The sequence below is a fragment of the Oratosquilla oratoria genome, chromosome 5 (assembly GCF_046742065.1).
Source record: "Oratosquilla oratoria isolate Oo_2021 chromosome 5, ASM4674206v1, whole genome shotgun sequence".
NCBI classification, from domain to species: domain Eukaryota; kingdom Metazoa; phylum Arthropoda; class Malacostraca; order Stomatopoda; family Squillidae; genus Oratosquilla; species Oratosquilla oratoria.
This window is the reverse complement of record NC_134781.1, coordinates 88,268,474-88,292,575: the sequence shown is the minus strand read 5'-3', so window position 1 is coordinate 88,292,575 and position 24,102 is coordinate 88,268,474. Positions and strand designations below refer to the sequence as shown.

Genomic DNA, 24,102 nt, shown 5'->3' with positions numbered 1-24,102 from the left:
GTACAGAGGAGAGTAAAAGGGAAGAGATAAGGAGTATGTTTGTGAGAAAATAGATGTGTTGGCATAAAGCAAAACTAAGTTGAAAGGGAGGGATGAGTTTAGGAGTGTAGTTGGAAAGGTGTCATGAAGAGAGGACAGGGAGAGAAGAGGTGGCTATACTAGTAAGTGAAGAGATAGGTAAGTGTGTAGTGGAGTAGAAGGTTTCTTCAAGGTTAATGTGGATGAAGGTGAAACTGGGAAGGGAGATGGTGTTTGTAAGTATATATGGGCCTGGTAGTGAGAGTGTGTAGATGAAAGTGAGGCTTTTTTGTAAGGGGGAGGGAGCCTTGGTATGTGTATGTCCCCTCAGGGGACGTCCTAGGATGAGGTGGATGGATGGGGTGAAGGGAGCTTTGGGGAAGAGGGGAATGTCTGTTGAGGAAGGACAGGAGAGGACAGAAGACAGGGGTGAATGGAGAATGGTTGTATATGGATGATGTTGTGATTGCATGAGGTGGAATGGGCGGGTGGATGGGGGGTGAGGTAGTACGTGAGAGCAAAATTTGACGCAGCTCGAAGGGATTTCTCCCCGTCCTCTCATTTTATGCAATGGGGGGAGAGAGAGGGGGGGAGTCGCCGATTTAATGAAGCGGCCTTGCTGTGGGTGTGCTGTGTCTTGCGACACTGCTTCTGACCCAGGGCAGGACAAGGTGCAGGGATGACCCGTCATTCAGGAGGTGCTAAGATAAGAGGGAGGGTGGAGGGGTGTGGAGTGAATTCAGGGATGGAATGGGTGGGAATGATTTTATGCCTTTTTCTTTTTGGCTACCCCCCTTGTAAGGGGGAAAAAGCCTTGGTATATGTATGTATGTATCTAAATGAGTACATTGAGGGTTTGGTGAGAAATGTGAATATAGTGGTATTGAGAGATCAATGCTACAGTACGAGACGAACCAACAGAGTAGTTGGGAAGTGTGGAGTGCCAGGAAAAAATGGTAAAGTTGATGTTGGAGATGTGTCTAGAAAGTTGATGATAGCAGTGTTTAGGAAGAAAGTCAAGTGTAAGTACACATGGGAGCAAGTGGTGGATGGAAGGGTGGTAGATAGGGCTTTAATGGACTATATAGTGGTAACCAGGAGAAGAGTAAGGACAATTGAATGTACATTTTATTAGTGGAGTGGTGAAATATCAGATAATTTTTTGGAAGCTAAGTCGAGAGTGATGGAGAAAGAGGAAAAGGACAGAAGGTAGGGATGCGCTTACAGTAAACTGTTTAAATGAGAAAGAACAGTACAAGAAGAAGCTGAGAGAAGAGTGGGAGGGAAGGATGGTGAATGGGAGTGGAGTATGTGGGGATGAAATGGGTGGGAGTGGATTTATGCCTTTGACTTTGGCTCCCTCCCTTGTAAGGGGGGGGGAAAAGACTTTGGTATATGTATGGTGTATAATGGCACTTGTGATTTAAATTCAAATTCACCAATGATGTAGCAAAAATAGTTTGGGCTCTTTGTGCAGTTTCTCAGAATTGTGAGGGCAGCTGGAGTATGTAGACTTTGTAAACTCTTTAGTATCAAAAGTAAAATTCTAAGCTCCACTGAAACAAAGGAAAACCACACTTGTATTTCTATCAACAATAAAGGACAGCGTTAGTGTTCATACATACACATACCAAAGGCTCTTTTCCCCCTTACAAGGGAGGTAGCCAAAAAACAAAGGCATAAAAACCATTCCATCCCTATCACACTCCAGCCCCCTCTACCCTCTTCCCTTCCTTTTATCTTGGCACCTCCTGTTAATGTTCATTCTTGGTTATTCACCTAATTATGAACTGCCTGCATGTTCCAACATGTTATGTTTTACCTTACTGTGTTGATTCAGCTAGACTGAAGGATTATGTTAATTCATGGACAGTGGAAATATTTTTTTAACACTTAGTTTCTACGGTACTACAGCCAATTTCTGTAATGAATTGTACATAATCAAATGACTGGAGTGTACTGGAACACAAACTATGTACAACACAAAATTTGAGAATATTTTTGGGTTTTGAATATAAAAATGCATGAAAAACTAATTTTCTTTTCTTAGGACATGCTTTGTTGACCAGTGTATTCTATTAGGATAGTGTTTTTCTTCACTGTAGCCAATTACTCTTAATGCTTTGTTTAGTGTAATTTGTGTAATGGGTTTTCTTAATTGTACAGAACCATACAGTGGAGGCAGTCATGTATGGCTCTTACGAGCTGTTTGTATACTATTAGTGTCTCTGCTGGCCACAACCTTTGCTAGCTACTGATTCTAGTTTCTTGTTAATTTCACTGTTAGATTCTTGATATGTGGGCTGAAGGACATGTGCGTATCAAAAACGAGGCCTAGGATTTCAGGTCTTCTGCCCAAAAATCCAGGTTAAAACAAACAAGTATGCACATGCACACATGTATAGATAATCTATTGCATGTATGCACACACACAAACACATTTCCACATGACGTTCAGTCAATCTTATTCCAGTATAAAATCCAGGTCTTGGACAATATATGGAAGTACTCCAAACCTATATACTGTCTCAAAACATAAGCTAAAATATCCCTCTTGTAACACTGTAACATATGTTACACTGAATAGTATTTTGATTCTATACCTATACTAGTGATAAATGTTCACAGAAACTGTGAGAGAAAATAAATTAAACACCAGCATAACTTCAACTTCTGTTAAAAATAGACAAAACTAGGAAGCGATTTCTGGTGACAAGATGACATTGTAAACATTTTTTAAGGTCATGTAGTGTTAAGACTATCTAGAAGATAATACTTAAAATACACCAATAATCTTTCTCAACTTCTTGTGCAGGAGAACCTTTTCATTTCTATGAAACTACAGGGCCAAATTAATAGACATGAAAAAAGATCACTCATCCTCTCAAAAAATATCATAAATGCTAGCCTCCATCACATAACTGCAGAGTTTGTACTTTCATCTTCAAGCACAAAAATCAAGTAAATTCATTGAATTGTCATAGGGAAAAATGACTACATTTCTTGATTACTGTTACACACATACATATCAACCAATTCAATCCCAGAGGTATGTTGAAGGAGACCCACCGCTCCCAGGTATACACATGTGTATGTGTATTTATACACGTACACATACATGCACAAGCGTGCACATACACACATACACACACACATACTTTTCCACATAATTGCATAAATACTTGGAATAGCTTCAGTGGTATACCCCAAGCTGGAACAATACACGACTTCAAACCTAAATATGATAATTGGAAATCATGGATACAGGTTAAATAGGAACTGTATATGAATTTGAGACTAGGTACGATACTGGAGGGTAGGAGGCGGGCCAAACAAAATGTTGCTCCTTTCCTTGCACACTACAATAAGATACACACACGTTTGTGAATGTGCTTATATTTACCTAATTGTAGAATACATGAAAGGAGCAATGTTCTTGGTGGCTCTTCTTCTACCCTCCAATTTATCACCATCATCGTTATTTTTTTATTATTTTTTTTTTTTGCACACCAAGGGCCTCTTCCTTCATATCATGGAAGCAGCCAGTCATGCCATACACCCACTCCCTCCTATTCCATTGGCATCCAACACCCTCGTTTCCCTCTTATCTTAGCATCTTGCTGATGAAGGGTCATTTCCATCTCCTGCCCACTGCCCAGGTCACAAACAATAGAGTACAACCCAGTATGTCCACAGCAGGACCACTTCACTTAGTATCATTATACCAGCATACACCTTAGGTTTACTTAATTCCACTGGAAAGGTCTAATGGTGTTAAATCAGGCGATTGTTTCCTCTGATTTTTCTGGCTGCCCATTTTCTGTTGTATTTAACTAATTGTAGTACAGCGAGTCCTCCTTATACAGTAATTCATTATCCGGTAACTTCACAGTTATGGTATTTGGTAATTACTACCCTCAATTCTATTTACGGTAAGAAAAATTCACACATATGGTATCCGCTAGATATTTTGAAGGGGAAAGAGCAGGGAGAAGGTATGTCTGCCGTATCCTATTATTACACATTATAATGGATTCGGTATACGGTAATTTCAATTTGCGGTAAGGTTTTCAGGAACGCATATGCACCATATAATGAGGACTTACTGTATACAGGAAGGGAGCAAGACTTATTGGGTCCAGTTTCCTACTCTCCAGTTTATCATGCCTGGTCTCAAGTTCATGTACAGTTCCAACTGAACCTATAGCTTTGATTTCCAATCATCATACTTGGATTTGAATTCCTGTATTGTTCCAGCTTGGGGTATATCATCTAAGCTATTCTAAGTATTTATGTGAGGCGCATAAAAAAAGGGGAAAAAGCCTTTGGTATACGTAAAAATAAAAAATTTCACGTTTTGTTAACAACTAATTGAATCTACACATACATACACACAAATATACCTACATTTTTCAACTCTGCAGTAATGAAGCACAGGAGAACAGGCTTTAGTATGTGACTTTATATATATACTCTTTCTCCACAGGAATATCCCTTAAAGATTAAGTGGAATTTCAGTCCCTTTCTGATGAATGCAAGACTTCTAGTCTCAACAAGCACATCTTTTATATCACAAAAATAAACAAAATATAATGAAGACAAACTTCACCTTAACAATGAAAATACTGGTAATTTTGTAAGTAATGTTCTGTCTATTCAACTGACACAATCTTTTATTTTTCCTTCACACAACCAGTGCATGAAGCTCCGACAGTAATAATCCTACAACTGCTAAGCTTCACCCTAGTCATCTTCTTCCTTTGATATCCTCTATCAAATGTACAATATGCTTAGTCTAGAAGCTTCCAACCAGACCAACACACAATTCTATCCCAAAGAAATAATTTTATCTTCATCTTTTATATTTTCCTAGGACCTTATGTATATGTTATCCAACTTAAAATTAGCATTGAATAGGAAATAGCAAGGGGGATACATCATATTGTTCCCAACTTGCTCTCCATATGCTCAAAATTAAGTCAGATGATGCAGGAACTCCTTCACTTCCATTCCCCTCCCTTCTCCCTGATCATTACAGCTACTGTTTTTGCACACAACCTAGATGAACCAATTCCTCCAGCTAACCTGTCCCAGTGTCTTGTTCTGTGTCCATATACCTTCCGATGACAAGTGCTCTTAACAAATGTCCCAATTCTGCTGGATCCTTGAGGGCATCAAGAAGCATCTTCTCCACATTTCGCAAGACAGCTAATTTCTGACGAGGTGCAAGGGGATAGTCAATCTTTTCCGTTGGCCCACCCTGGAATTTTAGTAAACAGAATTCAACTAAGATTACACACAATCTGAGGGAGAAAGAATCAAGCATTATTCATCTTTTAGAGACCAAGTTCAATAGAAATCGATTTATATACCAAGGGCTTTTTCTCCTTTACGAGGGAGGTACATACATATATATATACCAAGGGCTTTTTCCCCCTTACAAGGGAGGTAGCCAAAAAACAAAGGCATAAAAATCATTCCCACACATTCCATCCCCAATACACTCCATTCCCCTCCACCCTCCCTCTTATCTTGGCACTCCCTGGATGACAGGTTACCCCTGTATCTTGTCCACTACCCTGGGTCAGAAGCAGTGTCGCAAGACACAGCACATCCACTTCTACCCATTTCACTCCCATCCACCACACTTTCCTCCCTCTCATCTTAGCTCCTAATGGATGATGGGTCATCCCTTTATCCCGCCCACTGCCCTGAGTCCGAAGCAATGCAGCAAGACACAGCAAGGCTGCTTCACTTAATCAGCAACTCCCCCCCTCATTCCCCTCATGTGGGGAGAGAGAGAAATAAATCCTTTTAGGTTGCATCAAAATACCATTCATATATAACCACTCCTTACCCTCTCCACTATCCCCCACCCCCTTCCTTCCTTGCATCACAGTATCATCTATACAAAACCATTCTCCACCCATCTACCTTCTCCCTTTCTTGCTCAATGCCCCTTTTACTCCATCCATCCTTCTCATCCTTGGTTATCCCCTCTTTAGTTCACTCCATCCACCTCTGCCTTCCACGCCTTTTACATCTCATTCTTTCCACAAGTCCAAATCATCCCGATACTCTTTCATCAGCCCTATCCTCTTCTGCCCCAGCTCTTTTCCTCAACTCGTTTCTCACTCTACCCACCTTGTAACTCTTACCATACTTCTCAAGACATTTTATTTCATACATACATATACCAAAGCTTTTCCCCCCTTACAAGGGAGGTAGCCAAAAAGGAAAAGGCATAAAATCATTCCCACCCATTTCATCCCTGAATACACTCCACACCCCTCCACCCTCCCTCTTATCTTGCCACCTCCTGGATGATGGGTCATCCTTGCACCTTGTCCACTGCCCTGGGTCAGAAGCAGTGTCGCAAGACACAGCAAGGCCGCTTCATTAAATCGGCGACCCCCCTCTTCGTCCCCCCATGCATAAAAGGAGAAGACGGGGAGAAATCCCTTCGGGCTGCATCAAATTTTGCTCACACATACTACCTCACCCCCCCATCCCCCCGCCCATTCCACCTCATGCATCACATCATCCATACACAACCATTCTCCATTCACCCCTGTCCTCTCCCGTCCTTCCTTAACAGACATTCCCCTCTTCCCCAAAGCCCCCTTCACCCCATCCTAGGACGTCCCTTCATGTTCACTCCCTCCACATCTGCCTTCCATACTTCTTTTACTAGTCTTTCTTCACTCATTCTTTCCATGTGTCCAAACCATCCTAATACTCTTTCATCAACCCTATCTCCCAACTCCCTTTCCACCCCTGTTCTCCTCCTCAGCTCCTCATTTCTCACTCTATCTAGCCTAGTAACCCCCATCATACTTCCCAGATACCTCATCTCAAACACATTCAAACTCCTTCTCTCTTCTTCTCTTATGTTCCATGTTTCTGCCCTATACAGTGCTGTTGGCACAATCACTCCTTCATACAGTCTCCTCTTAGCATACACATTTAATTTTTTTCTCTCTGCCTCTTAAATTCCAGGTGTCTTGCCCATACAGTGCTGTCAGCACAATCACCCCTCCATGTAGTCTCTTCTTTGCATCCATTCCCAAATGCCCATTTCTCATAACTTTTTAATCCCCCCAAAGGCATTTACATGCTTCTCTGTCTACAATTTACTTCCACCTCCACTCCTTTTCCTGCTGCACATGACCCCAAATACCTAAAGCTATCCACTTCTTCCAGCCTTTCTCCTTTACTACTTGCTGCCATCCCCTCCCCTTGTAAATCTCATCACCTCACTTTTACCCGCATTTACCTTCAACTTTCTCCTATTCCAAACCCTCCCTCTTTACATGAAATGGTGGAAGAAACAAGTCTCACATGGACAGACATGGCCCAATTGAAAAGAGTCAGCCATTAGCACTTCCAGATGGCATTAAGGGGGTTGACGGTTTTTGAAAACGAGCAACAAGATGATTCTCCCTGTTGTCCATCATGCACTACCCTCCTTTATTTTGTAAACCACCACGTTTTCCCTCCCTTGTAAGGGGGGAGAGACCCTTGGTATATAGATAGACAAGGTTATTTAACTCCGTGCACCTTGCATCCCTTACATAACAAAAGTTAACCACATACCTTGTACCAAAAATTGACAGAAATAGTATGGCCTAGCTCTGGGAGACTTTCGATATGATGCCACCAATACATGGGAATATAAAGCACATCCATTGGCCCAACTACTGCCTCCACTGCTCGAACTTCATTCAGCCTCGAAAACCTTTCAAAATCTGGATTATCAAAGTCAACCTGGAAAGACAAGATGAACCATTAAAAAGGTTGTTCAAAAATCCTATATAGTGGTGACCAGGAGTATGGCAGGAAGAGTTAAGGATGTACATGTTCTAAGGGGAGAGAGTGGGGGAATATCAGATCATTTTCTGGAAGGTAAATTGAGAGTGGAGAATAGGTGGAGAAACAGGAAAAGGGCAGGAGGTACTTGAGTGAACTGCTTAAATGAGAAAGAAAAGGAGGAGTATAAGAAGCAGCTATGAGAGGTGTGGGAGGGAGCGAAGGATAGAGTAGAACTAAGAGTGGAGGAGGAATGGGGATGGTTCAAGGAGGGAGTCATAAGGTGTGCAAAGATGGTATGTGGAACAAGGAGGGCGGGAGGAAATAGAAGGAAGGGTAGTGAGTGGTGGGATGAGGAAGCAAAGAAGGGTGTAGAAGAGAAGTAGGCTTTCATAGATTGGCTACAAATTAGGACGAGGGAATTGTACAAGAGGTACAAAGTAAAGAGAAGGGAAGTTAAGCATAAGATAAAGGAAGCAAAGAGGAGAGCAGATGTGAAATGGGGTAAGAGTATGACAGAAAATTTTGAAAGTAATAAAAAGATGTTTTGGAAAGGAATTAGAAGAGGAAGAGAAGGCGAATCAAGTAGAGAAGAAAAGGTAAAAGGTGCAGATGGAGAGATGATGATGGAAGAGAAGGCAGTGAGAGGAAAGTGGGCAGAGTATTCTAGGGAGTTGCTAAATGTGAAAGAGGATAGGGAGGGAAAGGTAGTTGCAGTGGGAAGCACTAAGAAAATGAGAGTGATGAGTGAGGAAAATGGAGGAGAAATAGGGAAAGATGAAGTGAAAGCAGCTGCAAAGATGATGAGAGCAGGTAAGGCACCTGGGTTGGATGGATGCCATGCAAAATGTCTGAAGAAAGGAGGTACAGTTATGGTGGAATGGCTGGTGATTTTATTTAATGTTTGCTGGAGAGAGGGTAGAGTGCTGGAGGACTGGAGGAGTGCCTGTATAGTTCCACTTTACAAGGGTAAGGGGGACAAGTGTGAATGTAGTAGTTTCAGAGGGATCAGCTTATTGAGTGTAGTTGGGAAGGCTTATGGGAGGATCTTGATTGAGAGGATTAGGAGAGGAACAGAGGGAGTAACTGGTGAGGAACAGTGTGGTTTTAGGACAAGTAGGGGTTGTGTAGATCAGATTTTTGTGGAAAGATATCTGAGAAAGCTATAGGAAAAGGCAAGGATGTTTTTTGGGCTTTTAAGGATTTGGAAAAGGCTTACGACAGGGTAAACAGGAAGGCACTGTGGGAGGTACTCCAGATATATGGGATAAGAGGAAAGCTGTTAAGAGCAGTCAAGAGTTTTTATGAGAGTAGTAGAGCTTGTGTTAGGATTAGAAATGGAGAGAGTGAATGGTTTGAGGTAAAGGTGGAACTTAGTCAGGGATTTGTTATGTCTCCTTGGCTGTTCAATCTATACATGGATAAGGGTGGTGCAAGAGGTGAATGCAAGGGTGGTGGGTCGGGGGTTGGAGATGGTTAAAGAAAATGGAGAAAAGTGGGAAATAAGCCAGTTGTTGTTTGCTGACAACACTGCACTTGTAGTAGGACCAGAGGATGGATTAAGTAAGTTAGTGGCAGTTTGAGAAGGTGTGTGGAAGAAAGAAGCTGAAGATAAATTTGGGCAAAAGTAAGGTGATGAGATGTACAAGGGGAGAGGGTGATAGCAGGCTGGAAGTGAGCATTAAGGGAGACTGGAGGAAGTGGATAGTTTTAGATACTTGGGTGCGAATGTGGCAGGAAAGGGAGGAGTGGGTGTGGAGGTAGAATATACATTGAGAGAAGCAAGTAAATGCCTTGGTGGATTAAAAAGTGTAATGAGAAATAGACATCTGGGAATGGATACTAAGAGGAGGTTATATGAAGGAATGATTGTGCCGACAGCACTATACGGGGCAGAAACGTGGAACATAAAAGAAAAGAGGAGTTTGAATGTGTTCGAGATGAAATGTCTGAGAAGTATGATAGGGGTTACTAGGCTAAATAGAGTGAGAAATGAGGTGATGAGGAGAACAGGGGAGGAAAGGGAGTTGGGAGATAGGTCTGATAAAAGAGTATTAGGATGGTTTGAACACATGGAAAGAATGAGTGAAGAAAGATTAGTAAAAGAGGTGTGGAAGGCAGAGGTGGAAGGAGTGAATATGAGGGGGCATCCTAGGATGAGATGGATGGATGGGGTAAATGGGGAATTACAAAAGAGGAATATCTTGTGGAAGGACGGGAGAGGACAGAAGATAGGGGCAAATGAAGAAGGGTTGTGTATGGATGATGCTGTGATGCATTAGGGGGTGCGAGTGGGGGATGGAGGGGGATGAAGTATGTATGAGAAATAATTTGACGCAGCACGAAGGGATTTCTCCCATCTTCTTTTCTGCATGAGGAGAGAGAGAGGGGGGTCGCCAAATTAATGAAGCGGCCTTGCTGTGGATGTGCTGTGTCTTGTGACACTACTTCTGAGCCAGGGCAGTGGACAGGATGCAGGGATGACCCGTCATCCAGGTGCCGCCAAGATGAGAGGGAGGGTGGAGGGGAGTGGAATATGTAGAGGTTAGAATGGGTGGGAATGGTTTTTATGCCTTTTTCTTTTTGGCTACCCCCCCGTGTAAGGGGGAAAAAAGCCTTTGGTATTTGTAAAAATTTCTCACAAAATCAACAAGAGAAATGTGGAGATAGGGCCAACTGAACAAGTGAATATCATAAGAGAACCTAAAATAAATGCTTAAGAATTGGAAGAGGAAAGATACTTTGAAAAAAGATCATATGCACATGTATCATGAGCAAGAGAGACAGGGGGGGGGGAGGGAGGGAGAGAGAGAGAAACAAGGAGAGAGGGGGAAAGACAAGAGAGGGAGAAAGATGGGAGAGGGAAAGAAAGAATGAGAGTTTGTGGTGAGTGAGAGGGAGAGGTCACCCCAATCATGGGATACTTGTCAGTGAAAAAGTAATTACAAACACATTTCAATCAGCTTATCAAAACTAAGGACTTAAACATCCGCTGTAAATTACCTTGTTTCAAAGACGCCTTGCACTTCAAAATTCCAGCATGGATTCATGAACTACACCAAGCACAATATGCAATGGATTACAGCTGGAACTCTGGCTTTATACACCATCGAGAACCCCACAAGGATAGAGGTAGTAGCATGAAAGTACCTGAGACTGCCGATCATGAGGGTGGAAGACGGGATGCGGATACAATTTGTCATAGTGGTCTGGGGAGAAGAGAATGCACCGCTTGTATCCTACCAACTGTGCAAAGAAATTCTGTTGTTCATCATAATGCACAGGTGTAGTATTGCCTGAAAAAATAAATCAATAAATACAAATCAAATCAGAAATATTCAGTCCTAATTAAATACTATCATCAGTGATGTCAAATAAAATAAAATAAAAATTTACTGCAATTTTAATTCAGTAACCCCTTGATGCTCGTTTTAAATCCTCATGATTTTTTTTTTGCTTTAGTAACAATACATATATACCAAAAGCTTTTTCCCCCCCTTTCAAGGGAGGTAGCCAAAAAACAAAGGCATAAAAACCACTCAAACTCGTTCCATCCCCAACATACTCCACTCGCCTCCACCCTCTTATCTTGGCACCTCCTGGATGATGGATCATCCCTGCATCTTGCCCACCACCCTGGGTCAGAAGCAGTGCCGCAAAACAACACATTCACAGCAAGGCCGCTTCATTAAATCAGCGACCCCTCTCTCCATCCCCTCATGCAGAAAAGAAGACTGGGAGAATCCCTCTGGGCTGTGTCATTTAATTTCTCACACACACTCCCTCACCTCCATCCCCCACCTGCTCCCCCTCATGCATCACAGCATCAACCATACACAACAATTCTCCATTCGCCCATATCTTTTGTCCTCTCCCTTCCTTCGATAGACATTCCCCTCTTTCCCAATGTCCCTTTTACCCCATCCATCCCATTCTGGATAACCCCCTCATGTTCACCCCATCTGGGGTAGGCTGCATGTTATTGTGGCTAAGTTGAATGCAGCTGATACTTTAGGATCTATATGGGGCATCCCTATGGACCAGAGCCACACATCATTTTGTCCATGATACAGGAAATCTCTGTTCATAGAGAAATGATACTTTATTATACCATGACTGTCCCTCCGTTATGCTGTCCCCCCACCCCTTGTTACTGTCCTGTACCATTTCTCTGAATATTCATTTCCTTTTTTCACCTAGCCCTGTCATGGGGGAGGAGAATACTGCCACCAAGTCTTCCCACTCGAGTCATACAAGGCAACAAAAAACAGGATGGGGATTAGGACTAGGCATCCTTCTCCCTGTAGCCCCAATGGGGACATAACTTGAAAAAAAAATCTTCAAACTATTCCTTGGGGGGATGGGGGTGGGGGAGATTAGGGAGTGTTAATAAAAGACAACCTGTCACCTGACAAAAATATCAACGGGATTGTAGAAGACAAATGGACAGCTGCAAAAGATTAAAGTGGCTCTTCATTATATGGACGAGGAGATGATGTAAAAAACTGTCAAAACCCTGATCTGTCCTAAGCTGGAATATACGTCAGTGGTATGGTCCCCACACAGAGTGAAGAATATAAGCAAGACAGAGACAAGACAAAGGGCAGCAGCCAAACTGGTCCCCAACCTGGCAGATAAACCATATGAGGAGAGACTAAAAGCACTAGGTCTGCCAACCTTGAAAGATCAAAGAGAAAGAGATGATATGATTACAGTATTCAGGTTACTGTAAGATATAGATCACAATGACTGAAGAAATCTCTCGCTTGAGGATAGGAGGATTTTAAGAGGTCATGAGAACAAATTAAGGAAGACTATGTCTAAAGGATGTGAAGAAATAGTTTTCCATATAGATGTATAAATACTTGTTATAACTTAGGCGATATAGCCAAAGATGGAATAATGCACGAATTCAAATCTCAATATGATAATTGGAAATCAAGGGTAGATTAAGCTGGAACTGGACATGAATCTGTGGCTAAGTATGATAAGTTGGAGACTAGGAGATAGGATCCAATGACCGTTGGTCCTTTCCTGTATACTACAATAAGAAATACATAGACTGGGCCATATAAGAGATCAAAGCTCTAATCTAGGAGGGCAATAACGCCAACCTGGAGTCCAACATATGATCCAAAACTGGTAAATCTCTCTCTCTACATATATATAACCCTCTCCATATACCTCTTTCTCCACCTTCCCCTCTACCACCCAGATCACTAAAGCTCTTCAAGACAGACCACCGAATTCTATAATTCACCAAAAACAACCCCAGACAAAATTCATTCTCAGAAGAACCATACTAGTATACTTCCATTTTAGAAGCCATCCAACCCTAAGACAGTTCCAGCACAGAATCAAACTGCCCTAGGTACAATCATCAAAGGATGACACTGAGCACTTCATCCTACACTGCCCTACACCATCCCTAAACAAAGTATTTCTTCCCCGAGCGACCTATAGGCCTGTCCAGTAGCCATTGCTGGTTACCTGGACTCTGGGTCTCCTCCAAGACAGCAAGATGCACCTGGGGCAACAGACCAACATTGAAAAGCTCTTTTCCAAACAGCTGGAATTTAGTTGAACAAACTGGGGTGGATATAGGTCTCAGTCAATATTTGTGTGTTTGAGCCAAGGTGTAAAGATGGATGTTCGTGATCTTATCCAAGTCCTCTGCGCTAGAGATTTTTTATTCCTTTATTGCTCCTTTCACACCAAAGTTCATCAAACTTATAATTTTTTCTTTAATTTTCACATGCTGTGGATGGACTACTTCAAGCATACACATGTCCTTTTTGTTATCATGCACAAACTACAGAAAAATTTCTGCTACATAAGCCAAATGGGTTTTATCAAGTCCCCAAAGGTTACAAATGCATGCCCCTTGCCATAGTTGTCCGAGCACAATAGGCAAAAACTGTGGCTACAGCAAAGTACCTCTTGTTGACTTGCACACGCACACCACTGCATATCTTTATTCTCTAAGAATTTAAACCCACCTTCCATCCCCACCAAAAGCAAGTTGGAAGTAAGCGGGCCCCAGTTGTTCTTCTTTTGCTGAATATTTAGCCACTGCCAATTAAACTGAAGAAAATCCACAACAATGGCATGACCAACTGTGTTGTTCAGTCCCTGCTGAAGGTAGAGTCTGGGAACAAAAGACAATTTTTTTTTATAATAAATGAAATTTGTGAAACCAGGATTGTCACATCTAGTAAATACGTAAATTATGGCAGGATAAACATGTATGCATAGGAAGGTTCATCTTTAATAAATCCTAATCAGTATTTATATTTTAAAGTTGACTGATGAACTGCCATCTCTGGGTATTACTACCCTCAATGCACTATGCACATTACAGCAAATGTAGACAAGCTTGTCAAATATTTATATAGAGTAGACAATTCATCTATCAAATAAATGGCAAAGATAAGACCTTTGAACACTAATTGTGTCAGTACTGATGCATGACTTACATAAACCAAAAAACCTACTTAATTTTCTTTGATTAAACACTTTCCCATCTAGTTTGTTGCATTATTCACAAGTCTCAATTTCAAAAAAATATTCAACCGAGTATAACAATAGTGTTCTTAACTACTTTTCACTGGAAAGTAATACAAGAAGAAACAACTGGTGTCAGTATGCAGGAAAAGCATATCTACAGTTATGGTCTACAATACTTGAACCAGATTACTAATTTTGTAAATATTTGTCCATTTGCTGCGAGATTCTGAAAAATTATAAGTGTTACAAAAATAGATAAAGTGAGACATGCAGTGGTGAGGCAGACGACGAGATACGAAGGGAGCTGCCGAGATGGTTTGGGTATGTGGAAAAAATCAAGGAAAGACTAACAAAGTGTAGAAAGCGAAGGTGGACGGAGAGAGCTGGAGAGGGTCACCAAGAACAAGGTGAGTGGAAGAGGTAAAGGATACTCTGAAAGCACATGGAATGTCTGAGCAGGGAAGAAAAAACAGATCGTAATGAATGGAGGGAGTCAACATATGATGAAACGAGAATGCACCCTGAAGGGATTTTCACATCTGCTTCATATTTTGAGAGGAGGATAAGAAAAGATCAGGGCAAATTAACTCTGGCTGATAGGCCCTGCTGTGAAAGAGCTATGCCTCACTGCATTGCCTTTGACCCAAACAGTGTACCAAGGACAGTCATGACCTTTCATCACAGTGGTGCCGAGATGATAGTTAAAAGTTTTAAACGAGTGTGATTGTAAGATGAGTGGAAAGCGACTGTTAGACAATGTACTGCAAGGAAGGGAGGAGGAGGAAGGGAGGGGCAAGGGATGGGGTGCTTATATGTACATGATATTTTGACACAGCCCGAAGGGATTTCTCCCCATCTTCTCTTGTTCTGTATGAGGGGATGGGTTTCTTTTTTTCGCTGATTAAGTGAAGCAGACTTCCTATGGATGTAGTGTGTCTTGCTACATTGCTTCTGACCCAGGCCAGTGGGTGGGATACAGGTATGACATGTCATCCATGAGGAGCTAAGATGAGAGGGGGGAAGGGGTGGTGGAGGGGAGCAGAGTGGGTGGGAGTAGGTACATGCCTTTGATTTGGCTACCTCTCTTATAAGGGGGAAAAGCTATTGGTATTGATCAGAGTTTCTCAACTAGAGTTCCATGGAAACCCAAGATTCCACAAAAGGTTATTGTAATAATGTAATAAAGACATCATCCTATCTAACCTATTATTACGATGAAAATAAGAAAGATATGGTATACGTATTTTTTTTTACGCAGGGGTTTCTTGAGACATGCAATTTATTTTAAAGATTACGCAAGAGTAAAAGGTTGAGAAACGCTGGTAAAGATAGATGATTACAAGACAAGGATACAAGTTTTAACTTGGCCTGGACAGGAAATTGCCTTCAGAGTGTATATACCTAATTGTACCGATCCCAATTGTAGAGACCAAAGATAGGTACCTACTTGTAGTGATCCTGCAAGATGGACAGCAGTGTTGACCACTTTCAAAACCTGACAACACCTCCCCCCCACTTACAGTAGTGCAGCTGTATAGGGCTGACACTTTCACTGGACTGGTCTCAAGATCTTCATCAACTTCAACTCTTCAACTTCATCTCTCAACTTTTCACAAATCAATCAATCCATTGCCCCTGGTTCCTCTAGAAGACCCACAGCCTCCAAGAAACTGGCACCAGCCTCTAGTAAGGAAGAACAATCACTTAGAGAAAGAGATAGTTTTGTGCCAACCAAGAGGCACAGGATGGATGGAGGAACCCCAACCTTCAATCAAACCACTGCAAGGCAATACATAAACTCCCACCTCCACAAGAAGGTTCCTGAAGAGTCCAATACTTCATCTTTGGTTCTTGCCCAGACTCAATTCTCCTTGTACTCCCTACCAACCTATCTTCCCATTTTCTTTTTTTCTTTCTCCCCCCCCTACAGACATCAATACACTCGCACTTGCCCTTCAACAACTCCTCCAAGCCAGACACAAAGCAGCCCAGGCCTATACACTTGTCCTATATGCACAAAAGCAAACAATACCTCACATACATCAATCAAGCATATTACACTGGGGTTCACCTTAAATGCAGAACAATCAACACCTACCAGTACTGGGTTGAAGCTGCAGCCACAACAAGAAAAAAATTGCATCTGAGAAGAAATACACCCTAAACATACAAATAAACATCAAGTGTATTGCTAAAACACATACAGCTACTGTAATTCCTAAATAAACATAATATACACTAATACAGAAAACAAAACAAACACCACATTCACACTACCCACATTCAGAGGACACACAACAGTTAGAAAAAATAAATAAATAAATAAATAAATAAATAAAATAAATAAAAATAATAATAATGTGAAGAGCCTACACCAGGAAGCATATAGTTGTGGCCAAAGCCGTCACCTTTGCCCTATGCACTTGCGACTGTTGGAGCAGATAACAGTCATTGCTGGGAATCGGAGACAAGTACGGGATTCAAACCTACCACTAGGAAGCTACTAAACCAATTACACCACCAGCAACACAATAATTCTTCCCCGAGTGACTTATGGGCCCTGGGACCCATTGCTCTCCTGCACAAGAGACCCAGGCTAACAGACCAACTAGTTAAGATCCTTCTTCCAACTATGCACACCTTTCCCAGTAGACAAATTTACTCATGAGGTACCAAATACACTTAACACTTGTAAAACTTTTTTTTTTTCAGGGGGCTGGGGGCCTACAGACCAGAGCCAAAAATCATCCATCTTAAGAGAAAAACATCTATTATGAAAACAATGATGATGATGATGATATGGTTTAATGTCACACACTCCCCCCCTATCGGGAGGCTAGGACGGTGCCCCTCACAGAGGGCTTTGTACCGTGGAATTTAATGAACCATGCCCTTGGTTCAACTTTGCTGGTGGCAGGATTTGAACTGCCCTTACCTCAACCTTCGCTGCAAGTAACAACGCCCTAACCTGCTCAGCCAGCAACAATGATGAACTCCTTGAAACACCCACATTCCTCTCCCCCAACCTACTTCCACTATGCTTCGCCTCCTCCCGCACTTCTCTCAGCTTCTTGTACCTGTGCTCCTTTTTCTCCTTGTACCTGTGCTCCTTTACCTTTGTTGAACTACTGGACAACATAACCTATCTACCAAAATCTACCCATCTCATCTACCTTTCTTCAAACATATGTTGTGACTTACTGACACAAGTTGGCAACACCTTCTTACTTAAACAGTTTGGTCTAAACACCTCCCTACCTTCTTTTTCCTCTTTCTCCACTCTCAACTTAATGTCCACCAAAAAATCCAATATTCCCCCCCACTCTCTCCCCTAATAACATGTACTTCCAAAACTCTTCCTATGATTCTCCAGGGTACCAATAGTCATTAAAGCCATATCTACCACCCTTCCATCCACCACCATCTCCTATGTGTACTTATGCTTGACTTTTTTCTTAAACACTATGTAGCTATCATCAATTCTCTTTCTAGACTCAACTCCACCATCAACTCTCCACTACAATTTTTTGGTGGCACTCAACATTTCCCAACCACTCTGTCTATTGGTTTGTCTCCAACTCAAGCATCGAGATCTCCCAATGCTTAGGAGAATCTGAGGAAAAACTGTATATTAATGTACAGTGGGGCTTATATATGTACATAATCTGTTCTAGGGCACTATGGCACAATGTGTTACAATGATACATACATATACCAAAGGCTTTTTCCTCCTTACAAGGGAGGTAGCCATGATGTTGAAAAAAATTCTGTCCAGAACAAGGTTGGATAGGGAGGAGAAAAAAAAAGTAAGTGTGAAAACGTTAAAACTATTGCATTCATTATATGATGACCCTTTGTCCACTCAATTTACAGAGGAGACAAAAAGTGCTTCCCTCTGCACCATTCTGTAAATTACTGAGTGGACAAAGAAAGTCATCATATAATGAATACAATAGTTTAAAATTTTCATATTTACTTGTTTTTTTCCCTTACCCAACCTTGGTCTGGACCGATTTCTTTTTGTCATTGTTTAACATTGTAACTCATTGTACCACAGTGCCCTAGAACAGATTATGTACATACATAAACCCTACTATACACTAACATACAGTTGCTCCTCTGACTCCCCTAAGCACAAGAGCTTGCAACTAACTAGCAAACAATTGTTGGACCAGTACACTGTGCAAAATATGTATTTTCTGATGGAGAAGGAAGAAGAATGGGGCAGTAGGGGGCGAGAGAGAGAGAGAGGGGGGGGAAGGGAGGGAGGGAGATAATGAGAGCGACTGATGAGGAGAGTGAAAGAATAAGAGTGACTGATGATGAGTGAGGGAACAAGAATGACTGACGAGAGAGAGTGGAAACGAAAGATGGAAAGAGGGGAACAAGTGTAAATATCATTCACAAAAACAGTGACTTTAGCTTACCTATCATCTCCCGGTTTCCAGTCTCTTAACTTTGTGACAAAGTCTGGAAAGGTCATATCAACCCTCTGGGTGGGTGGTACAAAGTCCTGGCAGTGCAATTTGACTTTTGCCTGGTCCCAGTACTTAAATCTACTCGATTTGGAGGCATACACCATATATTTTTCAGATCCCATGTTTTCAGATAAATACTCCAGGTCCCATTTTAATGCCGAATCACACAAGTGGGTGTCTGTAAGAACCACAGGTTTCTGAAAGAAAGGTGAAAAGGATCAGTAAATTGCTCAATGTCACATTTCATCAAACTAACACAAAGTAAAAGTTTCAAATAAAAGGTGTTCTCTTTCTTTCCTCCCTATAATAAAACACTAAAATCTGAATCAATATTCCAATGTGGATGCATACATTAGAAAAAATTAGCATGAAGTTTGAAATTTGATTTCAATTACATCATTACCACACCATGGAAGTGAGAAACACAGGAAGGAGGAAAAATTAAAAGTAAAGGAGGTGATGAGTCTCAACCATCCCAATACCCTTTCATCAACCCGAACTTCCAACTCTTTTTCCAACCCCACTCTTCTCCTCATTTCCTTGGTTTTTTTTTACTACATCAGCACTAAAGGTAGAGACTCCAACAGTGGTCTTAAGACTGACTGGCTACATCACTACAACCCAAAGAAGCGCACTGCCTCGAGACTTGGAAAAAAAGATCTGATGTTGTGTACACAATGAAGAGCACCATGGAAAGAAGGGAATGTATCAATCTTAGAACATGACTGAAGGATATGCAAGTGCACATGGATAGCCAACTGACCTTCAAGGAGCTCATCACCAAAAGCACTACAAAAGCCACTAAAATAGAGGGAGTCGTCAGACTTTAGATATTTTGGTGCAAATGTATAACATTCTAGACAATCACAATATGGAGGCCCTTCGACAACACTTAGTAGAGCAATGTTAAGGATATTAAGTGACATGACTAAACTCCTCTGGCTTCTATCCATGAACTTCCTACCCTTAGATAATGGCAGTGCTGAAGGTACCCAATTTCAAGCATTGCAGGAACAGAGGAGATAGGACAAGAGTTGTTCAAATACATAAATAGGTCTTATGACATCAACTATCTTTGAATGTACACACTACAATAATACAGAGGAAACAGCTTCAAACTTTAGACTACAGGCTAAAACTTTGTAGTGACTACTTCTCTCAGAAAATTGTCAACACATGGAACAGCCCCAAATTCTATGGTACCATAAGTGGACTGCTTCAAGAATAGGCTGAATGCTCAATGACAACCTCCGAACACCAAGATCCCATAAGGTGAAGACACTACATCAGGAGGAACATAGCTACAGCTGACACAGTCTCCTTTACCCCAAGTGCTTCGACTGTTGGTGCAGGTTACAGTCACTGCTGGGAACCAAAGAGGAGTGAGAATTCAAACCTGCAACCAAGAGAACGAGAGACCAGCACATTCCTGACAATGCCACCAGTACACATTATGACCCTACATGTCAGCAATAACTATTAATACTTGGACCTAAAGAAACTGGTCAATCGTCTATTGTATTAGTGTGGGACTTTCTGTGTAACCAGCTCAAAGTACAAGAAAAAGCAGTCACCAGTTGTCAGTTTTCCTTGGGTGAAAAGATGGGAAGATATCCAATTGAAGTTAGCCCAGGGTCAGGATGCCAGTCTTAAATGTACCCCCACTAACAGGAACTCTATTGGTTCCTCAAATATAGACCTAATATAGTACATCACTATAGCCACCATATGAAAAATAACCACTTCCTTAATTTACATATGATACACACTAGAATCAAAAATATTGTCAATCTATTACCACCAATTTTAAGGATAATTATTACTCGATTTTTCTGATTTGAGATAAATGAAAATAGTCACAAGCTTGAATAATGAATTTTCAGTACAAAAAGTAATTTCTAACTTTTAACAATAGTCTATGATGCCATCACATACCAGACACTCAGCAACAATAAAAAATGAAGTTAACTTCACTTGTCATGTACAGTTTTTAGTTTTAGCATACAATTTTCGAAGAAATTCAAGCCAATACCCAGTACAAATAATTCAATAAACAAAGGACTTGGTTAGTAACTATATGGAATATAGACCGAGTCACAGGTAAGATTATATTATACCAGGGACAACTCAAAAAAAGCATAATAAAGGGCTTATTTCCATTAAGGTCACTAAAGAAAAATGACAAAAGTATACAAAAATGCAAGTAGGAAATAATGCATGTAGTTTTACACCTATATTAGCTAAATTCAAAGAAAACAGAAGTTGACTAAACACTAAAAAATAACTAAAGATACAATTGCTATAACTGGACAATAATACTAAGTATAAAGATACCTGATGAGTATTAAACAAGTATGCATCTGAAAAGTTTCCTACAAGATATTTTGAATGACATTTTTTATTTGGTTGATACCTCAAGCTTGTTCCATTAAAGTAAAGCTGTTTATGTGAAGGAAATTCTGCTCGAAACCGACCTAAACTGAGGTAGTACGCTGGATCATGTGTGATGAGAGTGAGCTGATAGTATGTGGACTAGATTTTGATGGAGGTATTTAGGTAAATGGTCATGGACAATTCTATGCCGATGACAGGTTGTTAAAAGTTTACTCCATTTTCCATTGTAAACCAGTCAAGACAACTAAAATGGGATGCATCAAAATAGGTCCTAGGATTTGAGCACTACCCTGGTAAGTTTGTTTTGGCATTTTTGTAGTTTGAATTTTAGATGTTGAGATACTTGGGTACCAAGAACAACAACTGTAATCAAAGTGACATTGCACTAGTGCAGAGGCCAGTAGTTTGGCTGTTTTATATCTAGAGAACTAGATTCTGTACAACACATTTAGTCTTTCTTCTGGACCTGGCATTAACCTTAAGTGATTACCTTATTTGCCATTGCAGCATAGCTATGTTTTGATCAAATGTCACTTGGTTTGTAACATTGAACTTCACCTAAAAATAATTCATCTGGACAAACATGTATAATCTAGTCTTCATGGAAAAAGACTTTCGGCTGAGTTTCTATTCTAATCATATAATGTGTCTGATTACGGAAAAAGAACACCGAATAATTACTGCCCCATTTACTACTAGATCTGTTTTGGCACCATTTTGACATTTACCATCTAACTAAAATATGGCACCCACTCCCATTTATTCTCTAAATACTAGTCTCTACAACATACGTAAGAATATACAGGTCATCCTCAATATTCTAGGTTAGGGTAAAATATACGCAAATCATGCACAAATTAACTTCAGAAATGACCATGCAAATAGATGTTATTTACATGAAAATTATTCCCTATCTTTTAAAATACTACGTTATATATAATACAACCATACACAAATAAGTACAATTTCATCATTCTAGTATGGAATTGTCATGTTTTGTCAACATGACTAGTCTACATCCAATTTGTTTTGGTCTACATTCCTATTCAAAGTGCAAATGAAACACCTTAGTACGTACTTCTTGTGAAATAAGCTCCTGTGCCATTGGATCGCTGCATGGTAGCCTTGGTATAGGCTCAGAAGGGAAGAAATACTTTTTAATGTGATTTTCATTCCACAGTTTTCTGGGCAAACTTACTGAATCTGTTCTCTCTGACATGTCTGCTACAAGACTGACCGATTAGGCAAAATATTTTTATATACGTTCAAATATATACGACTTTTTCAAGAAGAGAAATAAAATTAGAAAACCAATTAGTATTTATAATTGATCATTCAGGTGTATTCTCATGTTAAAATAATTTAGTTTAAAAGATATTAAAAATGAGTCGCCTTTGTTGGCGGGCTTGCAAGACCTTGAAAATACGGTCCCAGCCAAAGATTTTTTATTTAATGTTTGATAAGCCTACCGCGATTGACAAAATATTATTTACCTTATAGTTTACCATTGGTAGTAACTAATACATTATTGAATAAACTTTAAAAAAATAATGTTGCCACGGTTTAAAGCACGTGGTCATTCAACAAGCGGAACTCGAAGGCATTTTTTAATTTGTAAAATATATAATTTCTTCCTTGATATACCTGATGTTGAGTTGTAGATGAATTCTCCTAAAAATCACCTTAAATACCAATGAAAAATGTATAATATCACATGTGTAATGTACAACTACCGAAACTGCTGTAATATTTACAAAGAAAGGCCCAACTGAATTTGAATTTTCTGCCTCCGCTCCCTGTTCAGTGTGTACGTGACTAGAAGCTCGTACCCCTTGGCAGATTTACCACAATGACAATAAAGTTAACATTTGTCTTTACTACTCTTTCTTTGTGTTGCTTATCTTATAAAGAAGATGACTAGAATAGGAGAATAAAAAAAAATGTCTAGGAAGACAATTTATGGATTATGAAAGCACTACCTTCGGAATACATATTGATTTATGTGATGATTAGATTATAGTGTGCATATATGCCTAGGATAATAACATGTAAACAATACAAGTAGGGGAATACATATGTGAAAAGTAACGTTTATTTTTACAAATATTTATCTCATTACTGTCCATATAATATTCCGGGTAATGACATCCCCAACTTCTATGTATGTTGGATTTAAAAAAAATAACTTATCTGCCGCATGAGATGGACCAACTAACGAAAAGAGAACAAATTGAAGAACTGTTAAGGTGTTGTCATTCGCATTACATTGAAAACGCGACCAATGCGATACTTTATATTCCCATGAGCTGGAAAACCATATTATCTATTAATTTTCTTGAAATCAGTCGTGCTAATATTACAAACGTCGTACTAAACTGTTTACATGGGGCGATTCAGTTGACCTTATGAACTATGCAGAAGCATGTGTTTTTTATCTTTTTTTTTTTTTATCTCGCGTTCAACCACTTAATTCTGAAATGGACTTGCGATACAATGCATCAGATATCATTACAAATTCTAGACCGTCACCATTTTATACTGGAATAGAAATAGTGTAAGAAATTCCGTATACTCGTAATAAAATACTATGCATTTTAATTTAAGTTTCCTCATACTCTTAAGATGCATCGGGGTTGATTAACACAACTAAATTCCCGGGCACACAACGTGGGGAGTTCCACGCTGTCGAATGAAGTCACTTGACAGCAGTCAGAAAATATAATATCTAAAATTAATGACCCTCGTTTTCAACGGGTTAATCGAAACGGGTTACAACTTCAAACGGAAAGACGGAGGGATTCCCTCAGCTGCATGAACTCGCCCAGCGACATTCAAAAAATATAGAAAAAGAGTGAATCCCGTCGTCGACATATCCCAACCTTCGGTTACTTTCATG

The 24,102-nt window shown here is 40.4% G+C and overlaps 1 protein-coding gene across 2 annotated transcripts; it reads right to left on the bottom strand.

The window, feature by feature from the left end:
- Nucleotides 1–844: 844 nt before the first annotated feature.
- On the bottom strand, nt 845–22,450 carry LOC143025653 (hypoxia-inducible factor 1-alpha inhibitor-like). Of its 2 annotated transcripts, XR_012966421.1 has the most exons (7): nt 22,285–22,450; nt 18,762–19,009; nt 13,827–13,975; nt 10,978–11,123; nt 7,615–7,785; nt 3,559–5,278; nt 845–3,474 (listed from the first exon to the last, which is right to left on the bottom strand). XR_012966421.1 is itself a non-coding variant. In XM_076185648.1 (6 exons), exons 1-6 carry the CDS (start codon nt 22,423–22,425, stop codon nt 5,099–5,101), a joined length of 1,035 nt encoding a protein of 344 aa, XP_076041763.1. In that variant the 5' UTR covers nt 22,426–22,450; the 3' UTR covers nt 845–5,098. The 2 variants fall into 2 exon arrangements, 1 of the variants encoding a protein (XP_076041763.1); XM_076185648.1 differs by having other exon boundaries at nt 845–5,278.
- Nucleotides 22,451–24,102: the final 1,652 nt, after the last annotated feature.

Bases quoted from the DNA above. Each gene is read 5' to 3' on its own strand.
- LOC143025653 (XM_076185648.1), bottom strand. From the start codon at position 22,425: ATGTCAGAGAGAACAGATTCAGTAAGTTTGCCCAGAAAACTGTGGAAT. The intron at 13,976-18,761 runs GTAAGCTAAAGT...TTTTGTTCCCAG, and splicing joins TGGAAACCGGGAGATGATAG to ACTCTACCTTCAGCAGGGAC. The intron at 7,786-10,977 runs GTACTTTCATGC...TTGTCTTTCCAG, and splicing joins CTCATGATCGGCAGTCTCAG to GTTGACTTTGATAATCCAGA.